General features: G+C 38.4%; 3 protein-coding genes and 1 non-coding gene across 4 annotated transcripts; 3 read left to right on the top strand and 1 right to left on the bottom strand.

Annotated features, from left to right (window-relative positions):
* Positions 1–714: 714 nt before the first annotated feature.
* LOC129570660 (DCN1-like protein) lies at positions 715–3,188 on the bottom strand. Its single transcript, XM_055450354.1, has 5 exons — positions 2,936–3,188; positions 2,576–2,689; positions 2,068–2,497; positions 1,794–1,834; positions 715–1,476 (listed from the first exon to the last, which is right to left on the bottom strand). The coding sequence occupies exons 1-5, from the start codon at positions 2,936–2,938 to the stop codon at positions 1,234–1,236; spliced, it is 831 nt and encodes a 276-aa protein (XP_055306329.1). The 5' UTR covers positions 2,939–3,188; the 3' UTR covers positions 715–1,233.
* Positions 3,189–3,438: 250 nt separating this feature from the next.
* Positions 3,439–5,607, top strand: LOC129570661 (60S acidic ribosomal protein P0). The gene is made up of 4 exons (XM_055450355.1): positions 3,439–3,554; positions 3,926–4,016; positions 4,120–4,875; positions 5,197–5,607. Exons 2-4 carry the CDS (start codon positions 3,963–3,965, stop codon positions 5,335–5,337), a joined length of 951 nt encoding a protein of 316 aa, XP_055306330.1. The 5' UTR covers positions 3,439–3,554; positions 3,926–3,962; the 3' UTR covers positions 5,338–5,607.
* A 347-nt stretch (positions 5,608–5,954) lies between these two features.
* On the top strand, positions 5,955–13,801 carry LOC129570662 (U5 small nuclear ribonucleoprotein 200 kDa helicase). The gene is made up of 7 exons (XM_055450356.1): positions 5,955–6,218; positions 6,369–7,058; positions 7,196–8,929; positions 9,016–11,897; positions 12,073–12,399; positions 12,546–13,071; positions 13,138–13,801. Exons 1-7 carry the CDS (start codon positions 6,174–6,176, stop codon positions 13,372–13,374), a joined length of 6,441 nt encoding a protein of 2,146 aa, XP_055306331.1. The 5' UTR covers positions 5,955–6,173; the 3' UTR covers positions 13,375–13,801.
* Positions 13,802–20,022: 6,221 nt separating this feature from the next.
* On the top strand, positions 20,023–20,094 carry Trnap-agg (transfer RNA proline (anticodon AGG)). The gene has a single exon. It is a non-coding gene; the product is annotated as a tRNA-Pro (tRNA).
* Positions 20,095–20,782: the final 688 nt, after the last annotated feature.

The raw sequence follows: 20,782 nt of genomic DNA on the forward strand, positions 1-20,782 counted from the left end.
TTTTGAACCATCGTGGTTGTGTGGATGCCAGGCAGAGCTAGGAAAGATCAAGCATGTAAGATGTCAACGTTCAATAGCTGGAACGTCTTATCGTTATATCATTTTATTGATTTGTGTCCTACTGTATTACTGTATATGTATGTGCCTTACTGTATTTTGTCCTGTTGACTTGTGTTTTGTCGTCTTGTCACCACATCATCATGTTTGTTCATTCGGGAATTGGTTTAGTTTCATTACAATGACATATCGAAAACAAATTTATGTTAGGAGCGTTGGGAAAGAAGAAAAAAATTGACTTTTGTTGTACTGTCTATGTAGTACTTCTCTCTGTTGATTGTAATTGTACTTCCAATTATGCACCTAAGACTGGTGTACGCACCAAAGGCCGGTACAAGTACCTAAGGAACGTGCAAGCCGTGCATTTGCACGCGGTGATATAAGCTAAAGTGGGAAATTCAATAGATTGTCACGTCAAAGAGGGAATTTGCACAGGGCGGCAAACAATCACCAGATCCGGCACCGGCTAAGGCTAATAATATTAGCCTAACATGGATTGTATGGATCCAATATACTCTCTAATTCGTTGATTCTCCCAGATTCTGACCCATTCTCTGCTTATCTCCCTTTGTCTCCATCCTTGAAGCTTGAGGCAATGAATGGATGCATGCCATTCCCTCTCACACCGTACGAAAATGAAACCAACTCTCCTAATAATTTGTCTCATCATTTTATAATTGTTCTTATTTCAATAGATTTTTGTTTTTCATTTAAGCTTACAAATAAATTGGTTTTGTTTAACTCTGTATCATTTCATGTTTCATTTCAGTATTTCAAATTTCGTAATAAATGTAAATATGAAAATTTTATTTCACATTTTTTTTTTCTCTTAAATTTTTCTTCGTATTCTTTCTTTTTTTGAACTTCATTGTTGAATGTGGTTTTGTCATTCTATCCAATAATGAGAAATTTAAACTGAAGCTCGATTTGTGAGAAATAACGAAGGTGCAATGATAAAAAAAAAACAAAAAAAAAGAGAAGTGTTAACTCCATTAGAACGCCATAGCCAAATTGTTAAAAGATTTAAAGTAGTAACGAGGATAATAAAAGAGGCTGACATTAAGACTGACGCATTTGGAAAATAATATGCAGAATAAAGAAAACAAATTGATTTTTTTTTTCTCTTCTAAAGAGGAGGGAGGTGTTGGTGTGTCAAACGATCCAATTGAATCGATTTTAGCCGCAGTACATGTTGCTGTGTGGTTTTTCCTGATAGCTACCGCTGCCACTGCTGCCACTGCTCGATTGGCTGATGACCGATTGTCGCTGATAATTCGTGTGGAACCATTCGACAAAGTCATCTATTAACACCGGCCACGCACCTTCCGCATCGTAGTTTGACATACTGTCATCGATGTGTGCTGCAAAGTCCAACAGCAAATTCCACGTGTCTTTCGGAATGGACCGCTTGTGATTGTTCTGTGGAAACATTGAAAATAGATGAATTAGTATAGAGGCTTTTTTTGTCTTATGCTTTCTTTGCTCAGTGACTTGTAGTCTTATTTAGATCATCTTTGGGGATCGAAAATGTAATCATGGTAAATATTTTGCGATTGAAAGAAAAAACCGGAGTTTTCCAAAAACGTGTGAGTAGGAAAAACGATTGTAAAAGAAAAACTTTCAACGAGGACCATGAGAAGAAACTGATTATGAATGAGCGGTTACTCTTCATTGAGAAGAACTGAGTGAAGTATAAAAAAGTGGGGTTAGATCACTGTAATTAATGTTCAACGTACCTTCAGAAATTCGCACCACTGGTCAAGGAATTTGAACTGACCTGAAATATGAAGAAAAAAGGAGAGTCATGAAACATGTGAACTGATATGAAACCAACTCATATTTCAATTGAAACTCGAGAGAAAACTCATATTTCGATTTAAAGTCAATGGTGGAATAGACCCAATCGAAAAGAAAACCAAAAAAGAATTCATTTAAAAAAGGAATTTCGAAAGAAATTAAGAAAAATGCTGACAAAAAAGTTACCAAAGCAAAACAAAAAAATCATTCTACCTTTGAGTACAATGTTCCAGTAGGCGATGGCCATTTCCAAGTCGATACCTTTTTGTGTGTCCTCTTTCGCATAGCTAAACGTAAATTGATAGAAATCCTTGAATTTGTTCGAATCCCGTAATTCAGTTTCTAGTGACGGTAATTTTGCTCTTAAGCTATCTATACTATCTACGGCTAAATCATTAAAACCATTAACAAATTCGGTGCGTGTAAATTCGCATTGTGTTTCGGCTCGGAATTTCCACGCAATAATCAACACCGATTTTGACGATGGATCAAGTCGTAAATCATCCAAAAAACGGCATACACCGTCCATGTTCATTTTTGTCGCATCATTTGGGTCTTCATACCGTCGAAACAATTGTTCGATCTTTTTATGGTCCAAATCCCGGTAGTATGTTTGCGGATGTTGAAAGTAGTTATCACTAGCCTGGATGACAATTTTGTACATATAATTAATTATGGAATTCAGTGAAGATTTACTGTTACAATCGAGAGAAACACTCACCTGATCCAACTTCCATTCGTTGTTTTGCAAACAAAAAATGGCCGTTTGTTCGCCCGTTTGCGTTATTGCCATAAACTTCTTCACCTTATCACGCTGCGATGATTTCAGCTTGTTCTGCAAAAATTTCACCAACAACAACAACAAAATGAATTAGTCACACCGAATGAGAAATGGAGTAGAAAAAAAATATTGACAAATATTTAGTCCATTGACTGATTAAAAAAAAGTCAACATCGGCTAATGTGTAATATTTTGACCAAATTTCTCATCTCTAGTTTATGATTACTAATCACTTTTTTTGGTGCAATCCTTTCTAATTATTTCCTGGTTATACATTTCATGTAGTGCAAATTCACTTACCATTTTTTCTGAACACTTAATTCCTAATCTTTGCCCAAAACAATAAAATTGGCCTGATTTCAATAATCGAAATAAAAAGAGTGCACCGCAAAATTCGTTCGTTTTGATCGCAACTCTTTTCTTCTTTATTCCGCTTCGTCAGCCTCGAACAATATAGAATTTTTTTTTCTATTTGCAAATGTGAAAAATGAGATACACACAACACCAAAATAATATTGTTCTGCAAGACTTTGACGCAACAATTGCAATGAAGTTGGCCACACGTTGACAGCTCACGGTATCGGAATTTTGCGTTTTTTTTTCAACCGCTTTCTGATGATGATTCACACATTTTCATTTGTCAACTGTAAAAAACATTTTTTTTTTTTTGAATTTTGAAAAATTCATTTTGGCATTTTTTTCCGCCAAAAAATTCATGAAGAAAATTTTGGTTATTAAAAATAAATTCCTCTCTTTCTTCTTTCATTTGATTCGCTCAATTCGATTCAATCGGTTTAGACAGAATGTACGGTTCATACGGCTGTGTAAACGCACCCATACGAGGCTATATAAGCGCAAACCACATGACAGCTCGTCCATTTAAGTCCGTGACTTTTTACTGTGTATTACTTTGCACTTGGTGAGTTCGTGTTTATGTGTGAAGAAAAACCGAAAATAATTTGATTTCATTTCAATCATCCATCGATGAATCGAGTTAAATCTTATTAATTCAGATGAAAAATATGCGATAAAATTGAATTTGCTATTTATTTTGTGGAATTTTCGTAAAATTCCATGATTATCGCCACAAGCGAAATGTATCAAATTATTTGAGGTTAGAATGTGTGTGTGTGTGTGTGTGTGGTTCGGTTCAATGAGCATTCTTTGCGATTTTGCACAAAAATCTATAGAAAATGTGGTTTTTATCTATGAAATGGATAATAATTTTGCAAAAATTGATGATATTCCATCGAATTTATTGCTAATGTTGTTGATTGCATTTTGTTACAGTTCTTAAATTTCGAAGGAAGTCCTTACACGATTCAAAATGGGTAGGGAGAACAAGGCAGCCTGGAAAGCTAACTATTTCGTTAAAGTTGTTGTAAGTATTTCGAACAATTTTCTATTGTTTCTTCACCGAAGCATATGAATCCAGTCCATAAATTCCCTTTGAATGAAACTAATTTGTTTTTCGTTTCATGCAGCAACTTTTGGATGAATATCCAAAATGTTTCATCGTCGGATGCGACAATGTTGGTTCGCGTCAAATGCAAAGCATTCGTACATCATTGCGTGGTTTGGCCGTCGTATTGTGCGGTAAAAACACCATGATGCGTAAAGCCATCCGTGGTCATTTGGAGAACAATGGCCAATTGGAAAAGATTTTGCCACACATCAAGGGCAACGTTGGTTTCGTGTTCACCAAGGGTGATTTGGGTGAGGTACGTGAAAAATTGACCGAAAGCAAAGTTCGTGCTCCAGCCCGTGCTGGTGCTATTGCACCATTGGATGTCATCATTCCAGCTCAAAACACCGGTTTGGGTCCAGAAAAGACATCTTTCTTCCAAGCTTTGTCAATCCCAACCAAAATTTCAAAGGGTACAATTGAAATTATCAACGATGTGCCAATCTTGAAGCCAGGCGACAAAGTCGGTGCTTCAGAAGCCACTTTGTTGAACATGTTGAATATTTCACCATTCTCGTACGGTTTGGCCATTCAACAAGTGTACGATTCCGGTTCAATTTTCTCACCCGATATTTTGGACATCAAACCAGAAGATCTTCGTGCCAAATTCTTGGCTGGTGTTGCTAATTTGGCTGCCGTTTCATTGCAAATTGGATACCCAACCATTGCATCGGCACCACACAGCATTGCCAACGGTTTCAAGAACTTGCTCGCTTTGGCCGCCACCACCGATGTCGAATTCGAACAAGCCACCACCATCAAGGAGTACATCAAGGTAAGCATCGGCTTTTTGGTTCAACTTTTTTTTTGATCATTTTTGGATGACTCTTTTTTAGTTCAGTTCGATTGATGGGTTTTTGAAAAAGTGTTAGGAATTTTTCTATCTTTCATTCATTTTTTTCACTTTTTCTTCTTTTTTTCTTGTTTTGAATCTTTCTTTTTTTTCCTTTTAACTTCATTTTGACCTCAGTTGACATCATCCTGACTTTTCTCCCACTTCATTTTGACTTTAACCCCCCCAAAAAAAAATCCGAAGAAAAAAGCCGCAATTCCAACGAAAATAACTAATTCTCTTTGTTTATTTTTTTCTCTACAGGATCCATCGAAATTTGCCGCCGCCGCCGCTGCTGCAGCCCCAGTTGCCGCTGCCGAAAGCAAGAAGGAAGAGAAGAAAGAAGAGAAAAAGGAAGAATCCGAAGAAGAGGATGACGACATGGGCTTCGGTCTTTTCGATTAAACCAGCACTTCTACAATGGTTTGAGATAAAAGTTTGCCCATTTGTTAAATGGATTGTGTAAATACTCGTCTGGCGGTCGGATCGCCTATGGCGACATACACAATCAATTATCATATTCGGCATTTTTATCTCATTTTTCGCAACCAAACAAAAAAAACAACATTACAACAATGTTGAACAATTAAAAAAAATCTCATTTGTACGTTGTAACATCATTGGGGTTTTCAATTCGTTGAACAACTTTAATAAATTGTACAAATTGACAAAAAATACGACATGGACTTGTTTTTATTTTGACTGCTTTTTTCCAGGATTTGTGATGAACTTGGTTTTCAGGAAAAACCGCATTCTGTTAAGAAAAATCTCTTCCTAACGAAAAAAAATCTGGTTTTTGAACCATAAATGTTGATTAATTGAAATCTCTGTTTCGATTGTTCTTCTTTGAAATTTGCATTGTTTTTCCTTATTCGGTAAGCTTTTTCATGGAAATCATAGTTCATTTTTGAAAACCATTTCTCATGAAAATTGCAAAGAGAAAAAAAACAAAGCCCATTTCAAATCCCAAACATACATTGGTCATTGGTTTGTTCGCATGAACCTAACCTCAACCTCGCTCGTGTTGATGTAAAAGGTATGTTACAGCGCTTGTGCATCAGTCAACACTTGACAAAAACCATCATCGCCATTTCAATGACAGCTCTGCCTGTCAATGTTAGTTTGGTTTGATAGTATCAACTATAACGTAGTGAAGCGAATACACGACAGAAAAGAAAGTAAAAAACTTAAACTAAAAATCTGATTGTTTTATGTGAAATTTGTGTTAAAATTCCAGAAGCATGGCTGATGCGGCAGCTCGTCAGTTACAGTATGAATATAAAGCGGTGAGTTTTCCATAAATTTTCCAACAAAAAGTGAATTGTGTCCAAACAACCAATTGCTCCTAACCTCAAATTCGGGGCATTGTTTGTTATACGTACTGAAAACGTTCGGCTTGTAATCGATTGTTGTTTTTTTGTTTTTTTCATTTTCAGAATTCAAATTTAGTTCTACAAGCGGATGTTCGATTGATCGAAAGACCGCGTCGTGATGAGGCGACCGGTGAAGTTTGTTCATTGGTTGGCAAATTGGATGGAACCCGAATGGGAGACCGATACCAGCGTTCAAAGCCGGAAAAGACAGAGGAACGTAAAGCAAAGCGTCAGAAACGTGATGAAGCCCAATATGATTTTGATCGAATGAAAGGCGCCACTCTTTTGTCGGAAGGCATTGATGAGATGGTTGGCATTGTTTATCGACCAAAAACACAAGAGACACGTCAAACATACGAAGTGTTGCTGAGTTTTATCCAAGAAGCACTCGGCGACCAGCCAAGAGACATTCTGTGTGGTGCAGCCGATGAAATTTTGACCGTGCTTAAAAATGACAAACTTAAAGATCGCGAACGAAAGCGGGAAATTGATAGTTTGTTGGGCTCAGTGGCGGATGAACGATTCGCATTGCTCGTGAATTTGGGCAAGAAAATCACCGATTTTGGATCGGACTCGGTTAATACAATCGGCACCGGCGAAGGTGAACAACTCGATGAGACGTATGGCATTAATGTACAGTTTGAAGAATCGGAAGATGAAAGCGATGAGGATGTTTTTGGTGAGGTTCGTGACGATGATGGGGAAGATGAAGGTGAAGAAGCACGCATTGATAATACATTGCATGCAGAAAATGTAAGTGTTGAACATTGTGTCGAGGAAAATTGGCCGATTTTATTCTAGTTTCACATTCTTTTTTTTTTAACTTTGTTTAAAAATTCTGAACAAAGTTGTACTAAAACAAAACCATTTTTTTCTTTTCTCCTCACCAGCTCACCGGTACAAACGATGAAGTCCACAAAAAAGAGCGTCCGTTGCACCCGCACGATATCGATGCATACTGGTTACAAAGATGCCTGAGTAAGTACTACAACGATGCCATGATCTCGCAGGCCAAAGCGAACGAAGTGTTGAGCATTCTCAAAGAAACAGGCACTGAAAGTGAGTGTGAAAGTCGATTGGTCTTGTTGCTCGGCTACGACAGTTTCGATTTCATCAAAATCCTGAAGAAAAATCGTGAAATGATTTTGTACTGCACACTTTTGGCATCGTCGCAAAGTGAGTCGGAGCGTCAGAAGTTGCGTGAAACGATGCGCGCCGATGCAAATTTGGCGAAAATTTTGCGTCAATTGGAGACTGGTAAAAATGATGACGATGACATGGAAGGTGGTGCATCACGAGTGCAAAAACAAAAGGCAGACAATGAAGAGGGTGGTGCATCTGGTGCCGGTCAAGTTGTTGGTCAACGTCAATTGCTCGAGTTAGACGAATTGTCCTTTACACAAGGCAGCCATTTCATGGCAAATAAACGTTGTCAATTGCCCGATGGTAGTTTCCGTAAGCAACGCAAGGGTTATGAAGAAGTGCATGTGCCAGCACTAAAGCCAAAACCATTCGATGACAACGAATCACTGCAGCCAATTGATAAGCTACCAAAATACGTTCAACCGGTATTTGATGGATTTAAATCATTGAATCGAATCCAAAGTCGTTTGTGGCGTTCAGCATTGGAAAGTGATGAAAATATGCTGTTGTGTGCCCCAACCGGTGCTGGTAAAACAAATGTTGCTTTGCTTTGTATGATGCGAGAAATTGGCAAGCACATCAATGATGATGGAACCATCAACACCGATGAATTCAAAATTATTTACGTCGCACCGATGCGATCACTTGTACAAGAAATGGTTGGCAATTTCGGACGCCGTTTGGCCAGTTACAATTTAACCGTATCCGAATTGACTGGAGATCATCAGTTGACACGTGAACAAATCGCAGCAACGCAGATTATTGTTTGCACACCGGAAAAATGGGATATTATTACGCGGAAGGGAGGCGAAAAAACATTCACTTCATTGGTTCGACTGGTAATCATTGACGAAATCCATTTGCTCCACGATGAAAGAGGTCCAGTGCTTGAAGCACTCGTTGCTCGTACCATTCGAAATATCGAAACAACGCAAGAAGATGTGCGTTTAGTTGGATTGTCTGCCACATTGCCCAATTATCAAGATGTAGCCACATTCTTACGTGTTAACCTGGATACCGGTCTATTTTACTTTGATAACAGTTTCCGGCCAGTTGCTCTGGAGCAACAGTATATTGGTGTCACCGAAAAGAAAGCATTAAAACGATTCCAAGTCATGAATGAAATTGTTTATGAGAAAATTATGGAGCATGCAGGCAAGAATCAAGTACTGGTCTTCGTACATTCGAGAAAAGAAACGGGCAAAACAGCTAGAGCCATTCGTGACATGTGCTTGGAAAAAGATACATTGGGAAGCTTCTTGCGTGAAGGATCCGCCAGTATGGAGGTGTTACGATCTGAAGCGGAACAAGTGAAGAACAATGAATTGAAAGATCTATTACCATATGGATTCGCTATCCATCATGCTGGTATGACTCGTGTTGACCGAACATTGGTCGAAGATTTGTTTGCCGATCGACACATTCAAGTGCTTGTCTCAACGGCCACGCTGGCTTGGGGTGTAAATCTTCCAGCTCACACGGTATGTTGAGTTCTTTTTCATTGTTTTCTTTTGAGCTTGACACATCAACCCTAAAAAAAATACCATTTTTTTTCTCTTATCCTCAGGTCATAATCAAGGGAACGCAGATCTACAATCCGGAAAAAGGACGATGGGTTGAGCTAGGAGCATTAGATGTGCTACAAATGTTGGGTCGAGCCGGTCGGCCACAGTACGATACAAAAGGAGAAGGTATTTTGATTACGAACCACAGTGAACTTCAATACTATCTATCGCTATTGAATCAACAACTTCCAATCGAAAGTCAAATGGTATCGAAAATGCCCGACATGCTTAACGCAGAAATCGTCTTGGGAACTGTTCAAAATGTTCGTGATGCCGTGATTTGGTTGGGCTATTCATATCTTTACGTGCGAATGTTGAAACAGCCAACACTGTACGGTGTTTCGTATGATCGACTCAAAGAAGATCCACATCTTGAGCAATTCCGTGCGGATTTGGTGCATACAGCTGCGTTGCATTTGGATCGTAGCGGTTTGGTTAAATATGATCGAAAGAGTGGCCAATTTCAAGTTACTGAACTCGGTCGAATCGCTTCACATTACTACTGCACACATGAGACAATGATGACATACAATCAATTGCTGAAGCCAACGTTGAGCGAAATCGAACTGTTCCGTGTATTTTCATTGTCTGGCGAATTCCGAAACATCAATGTACGTGAAGAGGAGAAATTGGAGCTGCAAAAACTAATGGAACGCGTCCCAATTCCGATCAAAGAATCGATCGAAGAGCCATCGGCCAAAGTGAATGTCTTATTACAAGCGTACATATCACAACTGAAGCTCGAAGGTTTCGCACTGATGTCGGACATGGTCTATGTAACACAGTCCGCATCACGATTATTGCGTGCAATCTATGAGATTGTACTGCATCGTGGTTGGGCTCAATTGGCCGATAAAACTTTAACTCTATGCAAAATGGTGGATCGTCGAATGTGGCAATCGATGTCACCGTTGCGACAATTCCGTAAAATGCCCGAAGAGATTGTGAAGAAAATCGAAAAGAAAAACTTCCCATGGGATCGGTTGTATGATTTGGAACCAAATGAAATCGGTGAATTGGTACGTGTACCGAAATTGGGTAAGACAATCCATAAATTTGTTCATCAATTCCCAAAATTGGAGCTATCCACACACATTCAGCCGATTACACGGTCAACGCTACGTGTTGAATTGACAATAACACCTGATTTCCAATGGGACGAAAAGGTGCACGGTCAATCGGAAGGTTTTTGGATTCTCATCGAAGACGTTGACTCAGAAGTTATATTGCATCATGAATTCTTTTTGCTCAAAGCAAAATATGCCGGCGATGAACATTTGGTGAAGTTTTTTGTACCCGTTTTTGAACCACTACCACCGCAGTATTTCTTGCGAATTGTGTCCGATCGTTGGATTGGCGCCGAAACACAGCTACCAATTTCATTCCGTCATTTGATTTTACCCGAGAAAAATCTACCACCAACGGAATTGCTTGACTTGCAACCACTACCCATTTCGGCGCTCCGTAATTCGAAATTCGAAACATTGTACAACAATAAACGTGTGAATTTCCCACAATTTAACCCAATTCAAACGCAAGTCTTCAATGCGGTGTACAACAGTGACGATAATGTTTTCGTCGGAGCACCAACTGGTTCCGGCAAGACAACCATCGCTGAGTTCGCTGTGCTACGTCTATTCTCACAGCAATCGGATGGTCGATGCGTGTATTTGGTGTCAAAGGAAGCGTTAGCCGATTTGGTGTTTGCCGATTGGCATGCCAAATTCAGTTCGTTGCTTGGAATTAAAGTGGTGAAACTAACCGGCGAAACCGGAACCGACTTAAAACTACTGGCTAAAGGTCAAATTATTATCACAACGGCTGATCGATGGGACATTCTATCGCGTCGTTGGAAACAGCGAAAGAATGTGCAAAACGTACATCTGTTCATCGTGGACGAGCTGCAATTGATCGGTGGTGAAGAGGGTCCCGTGTTGGAAGTTGTTTGTTCGCGTATGCGTTATATTTCGTCGCAAATTCACACATCAAGCGATCGTCAAATTCGAATTGTGGCTCTGTCATCATCATTGGCCGATGCTCGTGATGTTGCTCAATGGTTGGGCTGTAATGCAAACTGCACATTCAATTTCCATCCAAGTGTTCGACCAATTCCACTTGAGTTGCATGTGCAAGGCTTCAATATGACACATAATGCATCGCGTATTGCATCGATGTCGAAACCAGTTTACAATGCCATTGTTAAGCACAGTCCCATTAAACCGGTCATTGTGTTTGTGTCATCACGGAAACAAGCTCGTTTAACAGCCATCGATATTTTAACATATGCCGCAGCCGAAGCACAACCCAATCGCTTCTTCCATGCCGAAGAATCAGACATTGAACCATTTTTGGAACACATGACCGATAAAACGCTGAAAGAGACATTGTCACAAGGTGTTGCATACATTCATGAAGGTTTAACCGCTTCAGATCATCGCATCGTTGAACAATTGTTTCAAACTGGAGCCATTCAAATTGCCGTAGTTACACGTGAACTGAGCTGGGGCATTAGCATTTCGGCTCATTTGACCATCATCATGGATACACAGTACTATAATGGTAAGAATCATTCATACGAAGATTACCCAGTCACCGATGTACTTCAGATGATTGGACGCGCCAATCGGCCAATTGAAGACCATGATGCCAAATGTGTTTTGATGTGTCAAACATCGAAGAAAGATTTCTTCAAGAAATTCTTAAGCGAAAGTCTACCCATTGAAAGTCATTTGGATCATCGAATGCACGATCATTTTAATGCAGAGATCGTCACGAAGACCATCGAAAACAAGCAAGACGCTGTCGACTACCTGACATGGACATTCCTGTATCGACGTCTCACACAAAACCCGAATTATTACAATTTGCAAGGCGTTACACACAGGTGAGAAACATTTTCCTTTCACAAAAAGCGTTACCAAACCTACAAAGTCCCCTACATAATTAACTATTCAATTGAATCATCGATTCGAAAGAAGAATTGAACTTTTTGAATTGAAACGATTTTTTTCTCAAATGGAATTGCAAATTTTTCATAATCAATTTTCTTTTTTCTGCAGACATTTATCGGATCATCTGTCCGAATTGGTGGAGAACACACTCAACGACTTGGAACAATCGAAATGTATCAGTATTGAAGATGGAATGGACACATTACCATTAAACTTGGGCATGATTGCGGCATACTACTACATCAACTACACCACAATTGAATTGTTCAGCTTGTCGTTGAATAGCAAAACGAAAATCAGAGGTTTGCTCGAGATCATTTCGTCGGCTGCTGAATATGAAGACGTTGTTGTGCGACATCACGAAGAGAACATCCTTCGCAGCTTGGCTCAACGGTTGCCGAACAAATTGTCCGGTCCGAATGGTGCATCACCAAAGTGAGTGATTTCTTTTAGTCATTTTTGGGTTTCGGTTTGGTTTTGAACTTTGATTTGATAATTTTCAATTGATTCAATCAATTGTACCCATATGTTAGTGGTATATAATCGTTCTCTAACCAAATCCACTTATCTTTTTCTTCCAGATACAATGATCCACACATCAAAACCAATCTTTTGCTACAAGCTCATCTGTCGCGTATTCAGCTTGGTCCAGAATTGCAAGGTGACACCGAACAAATCCTTAGCAAATCAATTCGATTGATTCAAGCTTGTGTCGATGTGCTCAGTTCAAATGGATGGCTATCACCGGCTGTTGCAGCGATGGAGCTCGCCCAGATGGTGACCCAAGCAATGTGGAGCAAAGATTCATATCTCAAGCAATTGCCACACTTTACTGCTGACATCATCAAGCGCTGCAAAGACCAGGAGATCGAAACGGTCTTTGATATCTTGGAATTGGAAGATGACGATCGTATTCAATTGTTGCAATTGGACGAAAGTCAAATGGCTGATGTGGCCAGATTCTGCAACCGGTATCCAAACATTGAGATGAACTACGAAGTGGCTGACAAAGATCGCTTGCAATCCGGACAGACGGTTAACATTGCCGTTCATCTTGAACGAGAGGATGAAGTTACTGGACCAGTCATTGCACCGTTCTATCCACAGGTATTAATTCAAGAAAGAAAATCACTTGTTCATTTGTTTCTAATTTTCCATTTTCTCTCATTTCAGAAACGCGAAGAAGGTTGGTGGGTTGTGGTTGGAGATCCACGTTCAAATTCGTTACTGTCCATCAAACGATTGACGCTGCAACAAAAGGCCAAAGTGAAATTGGATTTCATTGCACCGAGCCCTGGACATCACGAGTACACACTTTACTTCATGAGCGACTCGTACTTGGGCTGCGATCAAGAATACAAATTCTCCATCGATGTCAATGATTTCCAATCGGAAAGTGACAGTGACTAGAGCTGCTGCACGCAAATCTTTGACTACAAGCATCCAATTTTTTTTTTAGATTTTAATCTTTTTGTAATAAATACACAAATTCAATGTTTCGATCAACATTTATTCGGGTCATATTGTGAGAATAAAAGTAACAATATATCAAATTAGAAGATAAAAAGAAAAAAATGAATTCATTTGGAGGTTAGTTGACGTATTCTTTCTGCTACCTTTTCTTTCAACACTAAATTAATCCACGTGAATTCCATAAATTTGTTTTGCTTTAATTTTTTATCATGATGACCACTGCAGTGGCCAATGGCCAAGTGTCATTATGTCTTGTTCAATAGTACAACTAAAAAATTGTTTTAGTAAAAATACAATTGTAGAGACAAAAACAAAAAAGAGATAGAAGACTGAAACTTCTTAAGATTAAATTTTAAAAAGAAAACTTTATTTCCCATTGTTACTACTCAAAAAATTACATTCCGCAAAGAACGTGTTCATTACACTGTGCGAAAAAAAAAGTTGAAGTTGTCTAACCCAGAGCGGATGTATTGAAGTTTGGAGGTCCATGAGACAGGAAAACCCTCAAAAGGATTTTTCTAAATTGGTTCCATATAAGAAAATTCTGGCCATTTGAAAAAATTTGGTTGCAGAGAATTTTCAAAATTTACTTTTACTTGGTTTTTTGCTTTTTCATGCAAATCTATGTGACGAACGGGTCAAAAGTAGTGAAAAATGACCAAAGAAACTCAAATCAGCAATGAAACATAGCTACTTCGGACTATTTTTGGGTCCAAACAGGTAAAAGTATCATTTTTCGTATTATCCAAACATTCAAAATATGCTAAATAATATCAGAATAATACTTCTCGTATCCAGATATATAGTTGCGTTAGCAGCAACGGCATTCACATAGAGGAGAAATACAGCGCATACACATCGTCGTTAAAACACGAACCAATGGGTACTGTGATATTTTAACGACGATGTGTATGCGCACTTTACTTCCCCCTCTATGTGAATGCGCGCTCTTCTTTCGTCTTGTTCCGTCGGAACGATTGCGGCTGCCGTTGCTGTTAACGCAACCATATATCTGGATACGAGAAGTATTATTCTGATATTATTTAGCATATTTTGAATGTTTGTATATATCCTCGAAATTTAACCTTTAAATGCGCAATTTAAGTATTTTCACGCGAAATTTCGAAACAAATCAATAAAAAAACGTAAATCAGTAATGAAAAGCAAGCACTTTGAACCATTTTTGAGTCGGAATATGCAAAAATATGATTTTATGAGAACCCTCATTTTATATGAAATTGTAATGAAAAATCCCGTTTTTCGGCAGTTAGTTTATCTAAAACCATATCTTTTGTATGTTTTTAAGAATTGTAGGCCAGCGCAAGATTTAGATTGGTAAACGAGATTTGATGGAGAAAAAACCCATTTGTGATATTCCAAACGTCACGAAACTTTCTGTATCTTATTTTTTCACCAAAAAACTCAATCCCTGGATTTTTGAAGCCAATCGAAAGTAATTTACGGGTACCTCCCATACAAATATGGTCAATTTTGTGAAAAAAATATGAAAGTTTGTATGTATATAATTTTTTCACAGAAAACAAGAGTTGATTAAATAATTAGGTGGTAATTAGTTTTTCCCAAGATCGTCTAGATAGTTGTAGAGATATGATTAAACATTTGAGTCATTACTGCTTCGTGTTATTCGAAACCCACACAGTGCAACGCAATTCAATCATTTATAATTTTTTTTTAAATTTTCCAATTAGGCAAGATTGCATCGTTAGTCTTTTGTATAATTTGAAAAAGCATTGCGTTGCCCATATTTTCACGCAAAAATCGTTTATATTCGATTATTGTGTGTGCCACATGCACATCTGCGGGTGGATTTGGGACTATCTCTGTGCTGCTTGCATATTTATCAGGGCAGTGGGGATCTTCGATTGATTCGTTGGATCTTTTTGGTCTGCTATATATCATTCCTCCTCTTTCATTGAATCTCTTGTATATGCCGGTCATACGAATAATAAGTCCCGTAGTTTTACATATCCTACCATTTTGTCCCTTTCTGCCATTTGTTCCCTTCCTTCGTATCTTTTTTGGAAGATTAGCTGTGTTGTTGCCGGTGTGAATGAATTCATAGTAACCAGACTCACCACCGCGGCCACCTGTGAAATGATAGTTCATTATCATCAGTCTAATTGCATGAGTTTTATGGTAAATTTTCAACTTACCAGAGCCCCCTGTGCCAGTCACACCACAACAATAGCCAGAAAATACTTTTTGTGTAAATTTGATCTCTTTCCCAAGAAGGTGAGACAGCGTTGAATTCATAAGTGCTGCATTCCATCCGTCAAACTCTTTCACATACGATCCACTTTCGAACTTAACAGATTTTGTCCAACAATTGCTTGGATAAATCTTGTAATATCCGGGATCATCAGAAGCTTCTTTTTTTTGTATAACTTCAACGTCTTGGTTGCCTGTTCCATCTTGTCCATCGCCACCGTTACCACCAATCAACTCCACCGTCAATGACCCACCATTCACCACTTCATTTGCCGCACCGAAAAAGTTACCCGAGTTCATTCCCGGATCGCCTGGTTTGCCTGCTGTTCCATTCGTCGTTGGTGGTGTTGTCTGTGTGGTTCCATTGAATCCATTCAAACGGAATGTTGTCGGCTGTACGATTGTCCATCTGTTCGCTAAAATGTGCAACTCTACATTTTCAAATCCATTCAAATTCAAATCGCTATCAACATAGAACCGGTCGACGACGAACACATTCAATCGCTTCAAAGTCTTTATCGATGGACATTTCGACAATTGGATATTTGAACTTCTCACCAAATTTCCTTCAATCGTCATCACTTCATCAGTGCAGTTGTGATTCGGTGGTGATTTTATGGTAGTCTTTATGATTTGATTGAGATCATTCAATCGCAATGGTGTTGATTCAAACTGCAATGTAGTTTTAAGCAGTCTACACAATTCGTTAAAATTGTCAGATGTAGCCAAAAGGCCTTGTAGCCTATTCGGCGTTCCCCAATCCGATAAATTGGCCACATTGTAGGCGTTGACATTTTTTGCACGTCATAACTCGCCAAGAAACCATAAACTTGTAGCAAAAATGAATACCAAGCATATTCCGTCGATAAACAGTTAATTGTGTTCGATGAATTTACAATCCAATCACCAACTGGCACAATGATGTCTTTTTTTGACATTGATTTCAACGCTTTTAAGTGCAATGTATGTTGCTCGATTCGATTTAGGTCATTTGCACTAACTGCCGTTATGTTGAGTACGCGAATCAAACCCGAGAACTGCTTCTTTCTTTGTTCAAATGTCCTCACCGTACTCGATGCAATCGACCTTATTCCTAGCTGAAGCAATCGTAATTTATCATGAAATCCTCGCGTTTGTTCCAAACGTCCGTTTATTTCTGTTAATAAACCTGTGTCAATGTTCTTCAGGTCTTCGTTGACATTTTGGATTATCTGTTGCGCCTCGTTCATAAGAACACCTTGTATTTCGGTTTCGCGTTTACTGAAGAAGCCTTTGATCTTAGCCAAAAACGATCTGTAATCGATCTTCACCGAGTGATTCACCTCTAATGCTTCACTACTATTCACTGCCGCACCCTTCAAAATGGATTCTAACGTATTCAAATTGTTCTCGTCTCGTTCAATTCGTGTGAGTTCCGCAACATCGATCGATCGCAAACTAGATCCTTCAATGATTCCCCGAAATCGATCAGTTAAATTTCGAAGCGAAACCGACTCACTTCTTCGTGGGTATTGGAGTCGAAATAGTCCCAGTTCAATACGATCGAACATTTCCCGGAAGCTGCCCTCTGATTCGATTTTTTTATCAAAAGCTTCTTGCAGTCGATCAGTGACGTTACGAAGCTTTGCAGAAATGTTATCAACCTGCTGCTCTACCATACTTCTGACATGTAGCTGTGCCTCGGCTGATAATGGAAAGCCGAAATCGTCCGGTTGAACGATCGTATAAGAGGTGTGTCGAAGTATCGATTCGCGAATAAAATGACGGCCCGAAGAAAGTTTTTCTAGTTTATCAAATGCACCGACATCATCTGGACGCCAAAATACCGATATTCTCGGATAATCTTCGTTTGGCTTCGTTTTTAACAAAGCATCGATCAATAGAATTTTCTTTCCGTTTATTCCGCTTCTCAGTAAAACCTTACGATAATCACTGATAAATTGGGCTGATGTATTCCTCACACTACTCTCAAATATTTCGACATATCTTTTTCCTCGTGGCGGTGCTTTTGTCACCACTAGCGATATGCTGTTTTCAAACTTGTCCACTCTTTTGAGCAATTGTGCTGTGCGTGAGAGCAATTGATTGAAGTCACTGCGACTGTTGCTTTCGGTAACTGAATCATAATCGACGACCAGCACTATTTTAACCCTAGATGCACTCTCGATAACACTTCTGATCAAAAATGTGTTCGCAATTTCCATGGTTTCGTTGCGTGTGTCGTGATAACCAGGGCAGTCGTACCAGGCATATTGTTCTTCATCGACGACCAACTCCGGTATAAATGTTCGCGATTCCGTTGCCGATGTAATGACGCCGCTTTGCACATCTAATCCGTCTTCAATTACGTAATTGATAGAATTCGGATTGTTTGATTCTTTTGAAATCATTTTACTGAAATCACCGGCCACATAATGAACCAAGGTGGACTTTCCACTGCCCGTATTGCCCACCACTAATATTATGTTCGGATCGTTTGTTAACTTTAATTTACTCTGAACTTGATCAATGAATTCCAACGTGTTCGATGCGAAATCTATTACACTATCACTCAGAATACCGACCACTCCAACACTGAGAATGAATGAACATATCCAAAACTTGCACATTTCGAATAAGAATTGAACTGAACGTTATTCTCATTAGACGACCGACTATAAAATGATGTGACGATGCATGCTACAATGCCTATTTATAGTGAAGACCGTGATACGGAGTGATATGAAAGCATAATGTACATGTACACGAACCAAATCAAATCTTTCCTCCAAAATTACAACATATATACATAACCGTCTCCGTGTGGGTCACACCACTTCCTGAATATTCTATTTGACGGCTTTGAAAGAGAATTAAGGCTGATAGAAACAGTGAATGAGTCCATAACGTGATAGCGATTGTTCGTTCCACTTCCAAATTGTTTTGAAACAATTGATTTCCAAGAACTGAAAACTGCTTATAACGAAATTGGGGAACTTACACAGTTCATTGCTGAATGAGTATGTTGTTTAGTTCTTTGTTACAGTGATGCTCATTCATATTTTTATATTTTGTACCGTTATCGACTTATTTCCATGAAATTCAGTTCTTGGAAATCAAATGCTTCAACACAATTCGAAAGGGAAATAAACAAACGCTATCACACCATGAATACGTCCACTGTTGTTACCAGCTTTAGTTCTCTTTCAATGTCGTCATATTCGATTGTGATATTTGCTCTAAACAAACGATTCAAGAAGCTTTTCTATCAATGACAATTTGGACAACATCGTGTATGACTATTTGAAATATGTCCTGAAATAGCAAAAGACGATTGGTTCTTACTAACATCTAACTTGAATAAATTCGATTAACATATTTGGAATAAATACTTTTTCGTCAGTGGCCAAATTACACAGAGCCAACCGAAGTGATATGAAACCTTCATACATGAACAAAATCAAATCTTTCCTCCAAAATTTCAACATATCAGATATCGAACATTCCAACAATCTGTCTGATTAGGTTCATTTGTATAAAAAACACAATCCATGAATATATTTATACTTGGTGTGCGTGGCTAGTATAGTTATTATATTAATGATACACAGTCTCCATGTTGGGTCACACCACTTCCTGAATATTCGATATGACGGCGATGAAAGAGAATTAAGGCTGATGAAAGTAGTGAACGTGTCCATAATGTGATAGCGATTGTTTGTTCCACTTCCAAATAGTTTTGAAGCAATTGATTTCCAAGAACCGAAAACTGCTCATATCAAAATTGACGAATTTACACAGTTCATTACTGAATCAGTATGTTGTTTAGTTCTTTGTTACAGTGTGCAAATAAAATGACTAACAGTCACTCAGTTGAATGTAACTGTATGTAGTGATACACAAGTAAAACTGGCTAAGTTGATTGAAATCATGCGTTTTGTATGGAGACAATCACGTTTAGTTATTCTTTCAGTCAGTTGACTAATTTGGGACATTTTGACGAAGAGTGATTTGTGATTAAAGTTAACTGCAGTTGCTTATTTTGTTCGAGACAATCACTTTTAGTCAGTCAAAATGTCTCAAATCCAGGCATTGTATTGATACAAATCGGCTTATCCAACAAAACAATATTTTCATCTCTAGAAAATATTCTGTTTGTTTCGAAAATAGTGAATATGAGATTGATAAATCCTAAAGGTATTTTTGAAGTGAATTTGACAGGGACTCTGAACAGTTTGGTGTTAAAGAACGGAAAATTCTTCTGAGCAAAGCATATCGTCGTGGCAAACTGAACTCAAAGCAAATTCGCTTAAGCATTCAATGCAAAAATTTGGGATTAGTGCATTTCGCAATATTTTTGGCCGGTGACCGATAACTGGCTCAATGGTCTAGTGGTATGATTTTCGCTTAGGGTGCGAGAGGTCCAGGGTTCAATTCCCTGTTGAGCCCCACTGTTGTATTTTTTTCTCTCGCTTTTTTTCATTTCTTCTTTGTTTCAAATAAATCGCGCATTACTTTTCGATTATGAAAAAGTTTATTTTTAATTGAAAAAAAAAAAGAAAATATTTCATGGAAAATGAGCAGATTGAAGTATTTGGTAAACTGTTTGCTTTGTGACAAGTGATATTCTTTTAAGAAATTTTTTTAAAGTTTATGACATTGTTTTTAGGATATAGTAGAATATTTTCTATTGAAGTTCGAAAAAAAATGTGTGTTTTCATGCCGATAATAAATGCTTTAGGAAGAATAATGAAGAGTGAAGAGAGAGAGAAAGAGAGAGAGAGAGAGAGAGAAAGAGAGAGAAAATAAGAAAACAAAAGGGAGAATACAATCTGAATTTTTGAAGTAAATAGTTTAAAGTTTAGGTTATTATCGAGTGTAGCCCAAATGTCTCAAAATATCATCTTATCAGCATGGATTGTTATCACTCTTATCGAGATATACGTATTAATATCACTGTGCGACAAATTCGAACTAATTTAATGATATAGTAAGCATTATTGTGGAATAATATGTAATTAATGGTGTTACTCTCAGCGACCAACTCAAACGCGTGACCCATTTTGCTGTGTCATCAGCATTGGTAATGCACCTGGGACCGTTGCGTACGAGTGCACCTACGAACACTAGTGGCTCA

This window comes from Sitodiplosis mosellana, unplaced genomic scaffold (assembly GCF_009176505.1).
Source record: "Sitodiplosis mosellana isolate CC-2019 unplaced genomic scaffold, AAFC_SMos_1.0 Smas_scaffold_63, whole genome shotgun sequence".
In the NCBI taxonomy this organism is placed as follows: domain Eukaryota; kingdom Metazoa; phylum Arthropoda; class Insecta; order Diptera; family Cecidomyiidae; genus Sitodiplosis; species Sitodiplosis mosellana.